This window comes from Chroicocephalus ridibundus, chromosome 3 (assembly GCF_963924245.1).
Source record: "Chroicocephalus ridibundus chromosome 3, bChrRid1.1, whole genome shotgun sequence".
In the NCBI taxonomy this organism is placed as follows: Eukaryota; Metazoa; Chordata; class Aves; order Charadriiformes; family Laridae; genus Chroicocephalus; species Chroicocephalus ridibundus.
The window spans coordinates 48243581-48258122 of record NC_086286.1 but is presented as its reverse complement, the minus strand read 5'-3'; the positions used below and the strand labels follow the sequence as shown (position 1 = coordinate 48258122).

At 37.5% G+C, this 14542-nt stretch overlaps 1 protein-coding gene across 1 annotated transcript in view; it reads left to right on the top strand.

Annotated features, from left to right (window-relative positions):
• Window positions 1-14542, top strand: part of DISC1 (DISC1 scaffold protein) — a 209641-nt gene that overhangs the window by 97113 nt on the left and 97986 nt on the right. Inside the window, 1 exon segment of the mRNA XM_063329039.1 lies at window positions 4763-4951. Coding sequence (XP_063185109.1) covers window positions 4763-4951 — 189 coding nt within the window.

Here is a 14542-nt window from a genome sequence, read left to right as displayed (position 1 = left end):
TTTGCTATTTGTTTTTTTCAGAGGTGCAAGCACACTGGCAGTGCTTCAAAAATCTTACATTTCTGTCATGTTTTTAGCGTTTTCTCTTTTCTTTGTGCACAGATGAATGATATTTATTTTCTTCAATTTCTTTTCTGGTGTTGGAATCAGTTTGTATTCTCATTAATCACAGGGTGGAGGATTTTCAGCCTTGAATTCCAGTGCCATTGATAAATACCATGGTGGCAAATGCCCTAAGCTAAATTGTAAATTTTCTCTTTCCTATGTATTATTAAAAGTGGTGGTAGTCTGTGAAGAATTAGCTTATACATAGTGATAAATAATGACCAGTCTGTTTTTTCTTACATTCAAGGCAATGTCCAGTATGTATGCTTTACTGTTATGCAAAAATTGCTCCTTTGCTTGTACCACATTGAACGTACTTTCAGTAGGGATGGGGCGTGCCTCACTGCTTCATGTATGAATAATGGAAAGTATGAGCACATGTAATTCCTGGCATAAATATGAGAAAAAGTGGGAGTAAAAAAAGTTGTGGGGCATTAAGTTTGCCTTGTATTTTGAAGGGGAAGTATTTAACAAAGCTTAAATAATAACACATTTGTTGGTTTTTACAAAATGGGATGGATTTCAAACTGTATTTTTAGTCAATTTGTTGCTGGCAAATGGTATCAAAATAATAGTATGACAATTTGAGGCTACTAAATGGGCAACAATCTGCCCAATATAGTAAAATCTGACAATGACAATGGACATGAGTTTGTGGCATGTAACTATGTATAGAGAAAATATAGAGAAAAAAATACTTAATATGCAGGGCACTATTTAGCTGAATTATGTAGTCATATAAGTAAAACTTTGGGAAAAGCGGAAAATAAGGTAAATATACTATTTATATTTACAGTGAGTAAAAGCAATTATATAACTACATTGTGCCTGGGGATAGTTTTTTAATTTATTTTATTTTTCCAGTTGGGGTGGTTTTGCTTGATTTGGCTGGTACTTTTGGCCTTCACATCAAGTTGTTGGAGCTTACCCGACATTACTATCTCTAGAGAGCGGGGGATGAAGGATGTGTATAAGGAGAGAGCCCCAGAGGGCAGGATTAAGGAGGAAGCTTAAACTGGGTTTTTCATTGCCGTCTTTTGAGATAATGGTAAGATTCAGCCCCTCAAAGTGAAGTGTACATACGCAGCTCTTTATTACAGTGTAATGCAAGCATGTTATTCAACATGTTTGGAGCACTGGATACTTTGAATTAGCTGGAAAGTGAAAATACGACTTTCCGGTGTTGTACTTGTAAAGGTATAGTCAGTTCGGCAAGGTTCATGTGAAATGATTTCAGATTTTATCATGATCCCAACTTCATTTCAGATGATTATTCCTCCCCTTCCCCTCCCCACCATCATTTTATCCAAGCGCTGTTGATTCCCTCGATTTATTCAAGTTGAAATGGAATAGATTTAACATTCTGATAGAGCAACAGACTTTCTAGCCTGGACGTTTTCTGAATTTGTGGGTTTCCCTATTTGGTGTGCCAGTTTGCACCCAGTGTGTTTATAGGAACACGTATGTAGTGGCTGAAATTGCACATCGCTAGTAAGTGTCACTGCGAGACAGGAGGAAAGATGGGAAAAGCAGCATTTTGCCCTTCAGTCCTCTTCATAGAATCCCTGTCTCGTGTCTTGGTTTAGACCAGAAGCTCAGCTTTGGTGTTAAACTATTAATTCCTCAGGTTTGTTGTCTCTGTACAGATTTTCTGAGTGAACACTCCTATTAACTTCAGTGGTTTTTGAGTTTCCTGGGAAGAGTTAGGACTGACTTTATCTAATGTCACCCAACTAGAGCTCTGTTGGCGGTATGGCTATATAAAACATAGCTCTGAGTGGTTGTCAAAGTAACAGTTATTTTGTTCACTTAGGGAAAATAATTATTTTATCGTTAAAAAAAGGAACTTTAATATTTTCAGGATATTAGCGGAATAAAATATTTTGACATGTCTTCAGAATGTTTCTACAGCATCCAATGTGACTTTGTCTCTTAACAAACAAAAAACCCCAGGAGGACATGTTTTTTAATGCTGGCAGCTAGGGATTATATATTAATTTTTAAATCAACCTTCTTACAGCGTTTAGAAAGCAGTTATTTTGGTTGCTGTGATTGAGGTCACTGATGGCACTTGTGGTGCATGAGTTTGTATAAGCTCTTCTGACTTTTCACTGCAGACTTCCAGACATTTCTGCTGTCAGGGAAAGCTGCATCAGGCAGTTTTGGCTTTGGGATATATATATCTGATACTTTTTCCTCATAGCCTTATTTTGATATAAACTTCCCCTCTGGGAATTAAGATCCATTCAGTATGTATAAAACTTTCAGATGTAATATCATACCTTTTTCCTTGCTGTCTTCTGAAATGCAAGAGCAGGCTCTGGATTCTAATGAAGAATCTCTTGCCTTCATGTTTTATTAAGGTTCTGTGTTGATGCTTTGGATGAGTTCAGGTGAAGTAAAGGAACACTGTTTAATTTTAAGTCTTATTGCCTTAGAAGCATCTGAGTATCTGTCGTTTTTCCAGTGATTTTTGTCTTGCTTATCTTGCTGCCATGTTTTGCCCATTTGGAAACATATGACAGATTAAGATAATAAAATTTGTGCTGCGGTTTCCCAATAAATGCACCAGTAAGCCATAAGATGCTAGTATTTGTAAAGCATATTTATAGTTATTTGATTGTATAATTCTTTGTAGGTTAGAACTGGCAAGTGGGGTTTTAGCTGAGAATTAGAAATAGGGGAGTTTTGAACTCTTAAAAAGAAACAAAAAAAAAGTCAGCTTTAAGCAAAGAAAAGGGGTTGACTGAAACTACCGTAGCCTTAGAATTAAATTTAAAAAATCCCCCACCAAACAAAGCTACCATACTTAGCAATGTTCAGTCTTTAAACCTGATTTATTTTGTACAATCTTTTCCAAATTTTTTGAAAGTGCGGTCTCCTCTTGGCACACCTGTCCTCACATGGCCACTTGAGTTTGCAGCATCATCTTTCCTCCAGGAGGATGGTTGTAATTATTTGCTGGAAGTGCTTACATTCACTCTTATGCTCTGGAGGAATGGATCTGCTCCCAGCAGCTGTCAAACAGTGGTTTGCCAACTTCTGACCAGTGCAAATATTTGTGTCCCATTCTTGCTCCCCTGTCCTGAAGGAAATGAACAGCACCCAAACCATTCCTGTTTCAGACTGTGACTAACACTTTTGAGACACCAGGTAAAAAGGATGTAGTGCCACAATTTAGGGTACTCTGATGTGGATTTAATGTTTTGGATTATATCTTGATTTTAAAAAATAGTTTTTTAATTGATTTGTTGTGTGTAAGCAATAGTTTATTGTATTCCTAAAAAAAAGCAAAAGGACACCTTTATATCTGAATAACGCTGGTAGTATTAGAAAGTTATTTCAGGAGACTGCAGTCATTGCACATACTTCAGAAGCTGATGAGACATCTTATATGTGTGACAGGATGTGCTTTACATTAATATTTGCTTCAAGGCTAAATTTTCTAAGTGCATTTACTTACTAGATCCCTTTACTTATTAGATCATACCACCAAATTTTTGCTAAGTTAGGGTGATGCTAGAGTTTAGATCTTGTGCTAGAGATCTTTTGTGTTGTATTGGGCAAGTCTAGATGGAAATTATTTTTGTCAAGTATTCTTTAGATTACAGTGATTTTTTTTGTAGATTTTTGTGTGTATGGTTTTTTTTCCAGACGAGTAGCTGAATCATTGAAAAGACGCAGGTACAGCTGTATAAATGTAGCATTATAATAATTACTCTACTGCTATTTAAAAATGATTTAATAGCTGAGCATCTCACTGTCATTGTGCATTTATACTTAAGACTTCTCTGTGAAGTAAGGAAATATTCCTCTCCAGGTTCTTATACAAATGGTTGTAAGAAAGGTTAAGTGGGCACATATTACTAGGCTACACTGTAAACCAGTTGGGAACTGAGCTTTTGACTCTGGATCCCTGTCCAAAGGAGACAAATGTTTTTAAAAACTCCAGAGCAGTGCAAGCTGGTGATAGTGAGGTATTCTGCCTGTCTCCGAGGTTTCGTGCTTCAGGGAGAGCCAGAAGTGTGGAGAGTCTTGACTTTTAAATATGTTCTCTCAGAAGAACATCTCCTGATGGTCTTTGCATGGGGTACATGCTATTTAAGAAATGCAACCTGTCACTTACAAACAGCCTTCTGGTGCTTGTTATGAACAACGGCATAGTGCTGCTTTGTTCAAGGAGGAAGTACTTCAGGGTGTAGCAGATTAATAGCATCTATTTAAAAAGTATTGCAAGTTGATGTGTCCTCCAAAACAAGAAAATGGTCTTCCAGATCACACCACAGTGTTCAGTGAATTACAGTATGACATTTTCTGAAGTGTGGACCTTAGGAAAAAGTTTTCTCCAAAAATGTAAATTGTATCAATAATAAAAAATTGATTATTTCTGTGTGTATAAGATTAAATGTGTTAACAATTATGATTCTTTTTGTAGTATGCAAATGAAATGGATGCTTGCAAAGCTGTTTCTTTTCTCTTCCTCCCCCTTCTCCTCCCGCGCCCCCCCCCCCCCCCCCCCAAATTGGTCTTTCAGTTGCTGCTGGGAAGTATAGTTGCTTAATTTCCCTTGTTTGCTGTGTAACCTACTGATGTTGCAAGTCTGCTTCATTGTCTCTTTCCTCCCTCTTCCTTCCCCCTGCCCCCACAAAACATGCAGGAAGCAATTTTGGTACTGCGAAGGATCTGACAGAAGAAATAAGATCATTAACATCTGAGAAAGAGGGGCTGGAAGGACTTCTCAATGAACTGCTGGTTCTGAGTGCCAGAAATGTCCGAAAATTAGAGAGAATTAAAGATGACTACACCAGAGTGAAACAAGAACTTGAACAAGGAGAGGCTGCCTTTGGTAAGTAGTTCTTAGGCTGTTACAGCTTTTGCTCAGTCATAAGCGCATAGAAGTCTACCGGGTTTGATGAACCATCCTCTGTTTCAGGAAACATACTGATTTTTCTGAGGAAAGTTTGTCCAGGACCTAGATAAGCAATATGCTGAATAGCTCTCAGCTGTTTCCACTGGAAGTAAGGGAGACTGAGGGGGAGAAGGGATATCCCAGCAATATGCGGCTTTTGGAGAGCTATCTTAGCCCAGTTCTCAAAAACCTCCTTTCCTAAGCCCGTTTTTGTAATAATGATGGTGATACTGCACATTTATTCACATACAGAGAAACATATGTAGTCTTGTATGCAGAAGCAGTAGGTGCAGTTGGCTGTGACAATAGAACCATATGTAGTATACATAACCAAATATTTAGTGTATATAACATATTTGGTGATGAGTCTGAACGTATGAGGTGCAAGGGATTCCTGGTTGTGAAGGCGAGAGTTCTCTTTGTAAATTTATGCTTGAGGGGGGAGTTAAACAGCTTGCCAAACACAGCTCACACATAACTCCAAGTGGTGTGCTTGGGTTACAGTATCAAGGTGGAATTGGGGAAGTTCTACGCAATTACTGGGAAAGCTACTGACAGCAGAACAGCAAAGTCATTCTTAGACTTGGCTTATCCTCTTGTCTGCTGTACCCTCTCCTGTAGTTAAGCAGATAAAGTGGCCTTGCTGCTTGATTAGATGAAAGGCTGAATAACTCTTAATTGACTACCAATACATAGTTACTATAGTTACCTCTAAACAGCTAAGTATAAATCTGAGAGCTACTTTAAAGCTCAAGGGGTTTGAAATGTCTTTCCTTTTTCAGGATCTTATAAGTAGTAGGTTGGTTGAAGAAAGGAAAGTGCCTGTTTTAAAAAGTATATGAAGTTTCTTCACAGGCAAGTGGGTAGGCAAGAGCTATTTTAGAAACAAAAAGTTTTGTAGGCAATGGAATATGTCTAAGACGATATTTTAAATATGCATAGAGGAATATACACACACACACACTACTAGATAAGAACTTTCTTGGAAACTAGATGGTTAAAAATTTAAAAAGTGATTCCTCAAAGTAGTGCATTGTTACCTAAGCCGAGTGATTCAAACCCACATCAGGCAATACTTCCTCATCGCTTGGATTTGCAAGTGAGTGGAAGGGAGTTCTGACCTTGCAATCTGTCCATTTTTGTTTCTCCTTTGTTTTTAGGACAATTAAACTTCCTATAATACGCATGTACTTCTCATTTGTATTTTTCTTCAGCAGGGTTTTAGACAAAACCTGTGCAGACTGTTGCTGAAGCAACAGAATTGGTTGCAGTTCATAGATTCTTTTTTTTCCCCTTTGCATTTATGTAGCTGTAATGAGGTGTTGTCTTGGTCTCACCTCTCCTGTCCTGCAATTTATGACAATAAATTGCAAAACACTGGGTTTTTACTGTGTGGATTGTTCTTTTGATTTATTGTGATTCTGTAGGCATAAGGAGAAATTTATCCCCGTGTACAATAAAACTCTATCAAGCATATACTAGTCACAGATACATAAACTGAAATCTGAGATCTTCCCTTTTCCTTGTCCCTGCCCCCTTGTGTGTAATCTACACCATTTTCTCCTTTAACAAATGGAAACTCACTTAGGTTTGAGAACCCTATTGTAAGTTTGATACCAATACGTTTAATTGAATAAAAGCCTTCTGATAGTCTCTGGACAGTAGTGAACAGATTGTATCTTATAGATGGCATCCACTTTTACAAACTAGTTGTTATTTTGTACAATACTTTCATGTTTGGGGGAAAAAAAACATAAACAATTGGAATACGTTTTTGTTACCCTTTGGTTTTGCTCTTCTTCAGAAGAACTGGAGATAGTTGCGTTGACTTTCTTTGTGCTGTGAAAGGTGTGATTTGCATGGGGGTAGCTGAGCCGACCGTGCAGCCCCGGGCTTTGTGCTTCATTTAAGCCAGTGAAATCCATGTTGCTGCTGAGACGAGTGGTTTTGCCTTTACCTCCAGTTCCTGCCCCATCCCATACACCAGCTCAGTGCTGACCAGAAACCTGATGTGAGCAGGGCATTAGCACACACATGAGGCCCGCCAGCATGTGGTGGGAGTGCTGTCATTGGCATAAGGGACACGGCAGGGGCTTGGGGCTTTTGATGGGGAATGTGTTGACCCGCTGCTGTTGGTGACACTGTGATTTTGGAAGAGTGTAGGCTCAAGGGAAAATGGCTCCTGAAATGCTTCTGTGGCTTGAGCTCATAGTGCAGCATGGGCTCAGCTGCTCCGTGCTGTGGGTTAAAGGAGTGTGAGTGGCTGGTGCCATTGCTTGGTGTGCAGTCTGTTCCTGGTTAGTTTGACTTTTCCCTCTATAGCTATGAGCCAGGAAGATAAATCCTTTCTCCATCTAACCTCTACTAACCGAGGATGTTACTGTTCTCCAGCTTTTTTGCTATATGTCTGCCCAGAGTTCGTTAGGGAGCCCTTCAGGCCAAATTAGACATGCTAACTTAAACAGCAAAAATGATCTGGGCTAGACTGGCTGATCCATGTCCAGGCGTCCAGCAGGGGTGTACCTGGGATTCCTCCTTGTGGCACAGTTGTGCTACACTTTGGCTCAACTCTTTATGAAATAGGTGTCCATCCATAAACTAAACGTAGGTTACCGAAAGTAACGTAGAGATAGAGTTCCCTCAGTCTTCTTGTCTTTGAATGGTTTTGCTAGTTTAAATAAGTTATGCCTTTCAGCGTAGAAAGGTGATGCTTCATTTTTCTCCAGGAAAGGTAATCAAATTGACTGTAGCTGTTGTCTCCTCTCATTCTTGCTTTTGTGTTGTTTCCAGGGAATAATCTTCTTTGTCTGCATCGGGAGCTCTCCCTTTTTTTTTTTTTTTTAATATAGCACCTTTAAACCTTCTGCACAGGTATTCTCACACAAAGCTATTTCTGCATCATCTGGCACTTGAAATGTTATCTTTTGTGCCTATGAACTTCCTGAAAACTTATTTGGAAATGGTTTGGCTTTGTTTTGGTTTTTTTTACTGAAGATAATACCATTTTGTCTAGAAAACATTAAACAAAGAAATTGAAATGCTAAAATATGTGTGTATGTTTGTCTTGTGTGTAAATTGATCACCTATTTTTTTACTTCATTAATAACTGTTGATTTCTCACAGTAATGCAGATATAAGGAAGCAGACGTCAAGGGAAGAGACTTAATCACACAATAATCAGAGCTGGAATTTTAAATAGGACACATCATTAGCATGTTAATGAATTTTCTCACTTTGTGCCAGCTGCCCAAGTATAAAAGATATTGCAGATGTAGTGCAAAAATCGGTCTTGGCTTACTGTGCTGAGAGTTGTCAGTGCTCCCTGTAAAGGAGACTTGACAAAAATCCCTTCATATTTTTAGAGATGCTCAAGAATATGTTTTTCCCATTTGATAATAGAAACATTGACAAGTAATGCTTTTTATTAGCATTTTAGGATGAATAGTACTGATTTGTCCGTTAGACAGTAAATTTCTTCTGAGGGCATTGGAACACTTCTGTAAGGGAACAACTACTGTTGCCATAGGAAAGCCAGGGATACAGAGGTCACATAATTTTACCTGAAATAGTGATGAAACAAGAGTTTGCTGATTTGGTCTAGCATCAATCACAATTGAATGAATCACTTGCAACAAACAGATTTGAAATCAAGTGTTACTCTGTGCGAGCTTTACGTTCTTCTAAGCTGAAGGTATTTCTGTAGTCTAAGCCATAAGGGTTCTGGGAAAATCGCTGAAAGTCTTGTGCTTTACTGCTGAGCAGATCTGCCTTGTAAAGTCAGAAGGTTCTGTTATGGTAAGGAAGAGAACTGCTTTGCAGCCCAAAACAACCAAACCTGTGTTCCAGACAAGCGAAGCTTAATTACTTGCCTGTCTGCCAAACTGCTGGATTGTGCTTATAAATCCTGGCTTGGGTTGATTGGCATCTGTGACCCAGGGCTGGAAATGAAACCTACCCTCTTGTCTCTGTTTCCTCATTACCAGTATTGACGGGCAGGTTTTCCTGTCTTATTTGCTGAATTCCTTTTCTGGCTGCACTCAGCCATTTTCTGCCCCTATTACACTTTTGGGAAAGCATCTCCTGGTAAATAATGTATGTATGCACAAAACTAGGGGGGGCTGTATTTTCATGATCTAATTGGTAGGTTGTGCTTGCCAAGTGATCTTAAGTAGAATTTCTGTACTGAATTAATTTCTAAAGAAAACATAAAATAAAGGCTATCATGCACATCAAAGTAGCTTTTTAACCCTTTTTTTAAAAAAAAAAAAAAACCCACAACAAAACCCCCCTATTATTTGGAGGCTGATATTTCAGTCTCTACTGCTCAACTCTAATTGACATCGTTGAATTTTATTGTCTTAGGAATTGCTTGTGTAAGTCCTAAAACTCTGACCAGCCTGCTTGTAGAGTGAAGCTTTCTGAAATTTGAACAGATATATTTATTAAATAATGAATTAGATGTTACAGAGGGATTTCTTAGGAAGCTGGAATTTTCCTTCACACTTAGCTTTTCTTTCTCTTGTTCAATGCACATATTCTGCACGCTTGCGCAGAATATCTCATAGCTTTTTGTCCTGTAACAGAAGAGAAACCAATCCATTTTTTTAATTTGCTTTAAAAAAAAAAATGTATGTTTTGGCTTAGCTGCTTAAGAATAAAACGTGTTTGGAATGTATTTTGAAGAATAACAAAATTTCTCCTAGTCTCTTTACAGTCATCGTTCAAAAAGCTGCATCTTTGGCCGTTATGGAGGATGCAATTAATTAGTTTAAAGCTTAATATCATGTTGGACAGAAAGCACTAGTTGTGCTGCTTAAGGTAATACTGGCTTTGCATCCTGAAATATTTATCAAAAAGAGGTTCTGTGCTTTATATACAATTGTATAGGATGTGATTTACCAAACTGTTAATGACCATTTACTACAAAGCATTTTTATTCTCTTTCAAAGACACATTTTTATTCTGACAGATTCAGCACTGAAAGTCTTACAATAGAAGCACGTGCAATGTGCTTCCCACTGTGGGAAACCTTTCTCTTATTTTAGTTTTAAATATTTGTTTTTAATAATAGCTCTTATACAGAAGCTTCTTTATTTCCTCTTTGTAACTGATTTTTGTAATGCTTTTTGAAAATATCTAGGTATTATTAAAAAATTTATACTGCTTTTAATTATTTCAAAAAATACCAACTCAATATCTGCCTATGACATGACAAAACAGATTCCGTGTTTTGTTTTACTGATTTTTTTCAGGTGGTGGTTTTAATTTTTTTCCTCGGTGCTGTTTTTTGTGCACCAAATAGGTTTTCCGTATTGTTTTCACAGTTCATCCTGTGTTTGAGTGATTATCTTCTTCTAAACTGAGAAGCTGAACCTTTTGATAGGTTCTGTTTAAATAAATAATTAAAGGAGAACCACATAGTGTGGAACAGATGGGCTTCCATGAGAAAGAAGCTGTTCTGAGCCTCCTTGTGTGTCCACTTCTAATTTGTGCAAGGTCATTAAGTTCTGCATGTCATACCTATATGAAATGCTTGTTGTCATTCAAGTGAGTGATGAAATGGAACGGCTTATTGCTTATGTCTACGGCCATCTCTATTTAAACAGTGATCTTGTCAGATTTAGCCAGTGTTCACTCTATTTAGCTTTCACAGAAAGTATAAAACCCTCAGTGGTGGTGCGGGAATGGGACTGGCACTGCAGCTGGTAGCTTCCTTTATTCTGAGCTGACATTCAGCTGATGCTCTGAAGTAGTGCTCTGCAGCCTTCTGTCAGGCATGTAAAAGCCAGGTCAATGTAAGAAAATAAAAGGAAAAAACCAACAATAAAAGCCCCAAGAAGCTCAACCTTGCGGAGCTCCTTTTGTGTTGTCATTCCCAGATACAGCATGAGTAATTGCACTCGGCTCATCAGTATTCTCTCTGCTGTTTCATTTGAAAAATTGGTATTTCTGCATTTGCTTGGACTTGTACTGTTATGCATATTGCATGCTTGTCTGCGTTTCATGGGTTGTGAGCATGATTCTCATTTTCTTGGGTCATTTTTAAAGCACTTGGGATCTTTCAGATTAAGTATGCCTATATACGTCTTTTGGTCTTATAGTTCTATAATGGTAGACACTGCATTTTGAATTGTTATCAAGCTTTGAGGATCTAATTCAGACTGATGGTTTTCATTCCATGTCGTGGTTCCACTAAATCTATATAAAATAAGCAAAACCTTTTTTTTTAGTAACACCTCTGTTAAATAATATTTGATGGTAAGTAGTTGAGGGTTTTTTTTGTTAGGTAATTGCCTTTTTTGATAAAAAGTGTCTGTAGAATTTAGTAACATATAAAGAGCAATTTCTGCTAAGCATTTCCTATAACTAAAACGTGTAATACGCTTTTATTTTAGACATCAATTTTTGTCAGGATTGAAAAGATTGGAAATTGGTCTGTTTTAGCATAGTTAAGTTTGCCATATGTCTTGAGTCACTTGTAATTGTGTTTCTTATAATGGTGATTATAAAGGTCATCTTGTCTGATGTTCATTTAAATATGTAAAATACTTTATGATTTTTCACTTCGAGGATAGAGGTTTAGTTTATATAAATGCAATGGAGGTATTAAATTTAATCTGGCCATTCTGTATAATTAGATGCAAATATCTGTAATGCAGGAAATATGAAATATGTGTTCAGGCAACTTGAACTGACACAGCAGCTTGGTTCAAAGCCCACTGATATCTGTGAGTGTCTTTTGATCAGGCCATTTCTCAGTTGATGCTCAAAGGTAAGCTTCTCTTCTATCTCTTTCTTCTGAGATCTGATGGTATGAACTTTACTGAAATGTTTCATATACCTATGTAATAGTCTTTCTTTGTAGACAGCAGTATGACCTAATTACACACAGAATGATAACTCCTGAAATGACCTGGTACTTGTTTTGCAGTCATAGAGCTGGTTATGTATGCGGTGCAAGAGATGGAGCTTGGTCTGAAGACTTACGCTGCCTTTCTTCAGGGAAAATGATGATCTCTTCTTTAACTAGGATAAGCAGTAAAGACATCAGGGTTTCCTAAGTTGTAGTGCAACAGAAATGCAGAGTGGCTGTGTTGGAATTGTGGAAGTGCAATTCAATGGTGAAAAGTGTTCCTGACCAGCCTTCTGCTGCGATGAGAGATGGGCAACCTCAACCCTGTCATGCAACACACGTACTTTAATGTGCTGGTGTACACACAAACCAACAAACAAGCAAGCAGGAAGTTCTGATAGTATGCCAGGCAACTCTTTCCTTTACATCTGAAATGCTATTGCCAGCTGTATACACAGCGCATTAAACTTTTTTTGGGGGGGAGTGTGTGTAATATGAAATTATTCCTGGTTTGCCATCTCTGCTCTGCATTTCTGCATTACTCAACTTTTTAGCTCAGCTGCTTCAACTGATTGAGTTGCAACAGGATAAATATGAAGCAACACAGATGAGTGAATTTGGAATAAATTTGGAAGTCTATACCACCAATTTTAATCATTCTTCATTAGATTCTGATTCTGCAGCTGCATCTTCTGAGATACTGGGCTTAGATTGAACTTTCACAGTTGTGCGTTGTTTTTTTTTTTTTTTTTTCAATGACTAGCTAGTTTCAGAAGGAATGAGATGCTAAGGTGACAGAAAGCTAGGATTAAAAATTAAAAAAAAAAAAAAGTGTCTTCTGCTCATCAGACATGTAACACGTTCCCATGTGCAATTCCAACTACTTTAGCACAACGCTAGCCCTGGTGACAACCAACAAACTCTCTTTAAGGTTTGCCACTTCTGGAGCTTGAGCAGATAGTACTGTCATACTACTGTACTTTCTGTTTTATTTCATTGTGAAGCTTTATTTTTTTTTTCCTGATGGTGTGTAGCTGCCATTTCTAGATCTTGCGTTAAGACAATTCCAGTTTTGTAAGAAAGATAAAATTGTATGTGTCTGGAACTGCTCAGAGGCAGGCAGAAAGGTGAAACCTTTCTGAGCGTCGTGGGGTGCTCAGAAGACCAAGAAAATTGCCGACGTATGAGTTACACTTAACAGATAGGATCAAATTATTTTTCAAATAAAGATAAATGTTGCTTTCCTTGTCTCTCAGATAAGGTAACTGAGACAGTCAGGTGACTGGTATTGTGGGTCTGTTTGTTTTGCCATTTCTTATAGGTACTGCCTGCGTGCGTTTGGTCAGGACCCATTGATCCTGAAACATTAACAAGTTGGAAGTATGAAAACAGTGTTTAGCCTCTGAAAAACCTGAAGCTTTATTGGAAAAGTCAGTAAACAGTTAGCCAAGCATTCACAGGTTTCTTTATTTTAAGTTATATTAATTTCAATTTTGATTCTCAGTGTCATACAGCAGGGTTTTGCTTTGTTTTCTTGGGTTTTTTTGACATTGTTCAATTTATGTTAACATGGCATGGTATTTTCAGGTCTCAAAAACGTGCAAAGGACTCTTTGGGATGCTTTGCTTCATTTACTTTCTTTTGAAGATGCATATAGAGATGGATAGGATATTTAAGGAATAGTGTCAGTTTGTTTTCAAGTAGCACTTCAGTGAAACCAATCAGGCAGTTATCCTTCCAAAGATTCAGACTTTCTGCAGATTGAAGATAAAAATAGTACAGCATTTTACATTCAGTTAATGTTTTGGATTTTATTTAATTTTTTTAGCTGTAAGCAGGAAAATGTTGGTTTAGGTCGTCTGGGATCACAGATGTAAAATCAATATCCTAGAACAGGATTATACTGTGGCAGAACCAGAGAGTGAATATTGTTTAACTTTTTAGTTACGGGTATTTTTTCAGACTTACGTATTTTGATTCAAAATATTAGCGCATCAATACATTTCCACCCAAAAGTTTTCATTCAGGAGTTTTGGCAGTGTTCTCGGTCTAATTCTATGCCTGCATAAATCCATGTAATTTGTAAAGAATTATACCTCCTCACATTTATGGTAAAGTCACTTCAGTGACAATGAAAAGTCAGGTAATTTTCTGAGACGTTACCTTTCATCTTTGCTTTGATATCGACTGGCAATACTCAGATACAGCGTCTAGGGGTATGAACATCTAAGCAAAAGAAACCCCTGGGATACCATTCCATTTGGAATACAAGACACATCCCTCATGAAACACAGGGTTTGTTTCCGGTTTTTGTTCCTGTTGATTGTCAGATGCAGAGTAGTTAAATCTCTCTGCCTTGTTCTTTCTTGTTGCTGGTTTAAGGTTTTCTTTGAGGGTAATTGTAAATACAGTAATAAAGATACAAGCTAAATTAATTTTTTTGTAATTAAGATACTGTAAAATAGGGACGTTATCATCCTAAACTCACTTTTCACTTAATAATTATAAACTTAACATGAATGAAATTACTACCTGCTGTGTAATTTGTTACTTGAATCACCACAGGGTTCCAAGCATGCTGCAGACTTTGTACCCGCAGATATGCAGAAGTATAACCAAATCTGGAGTAATGGAAATTATTTATCAAAAGATGGGGTAGGTATAATATCTGATTA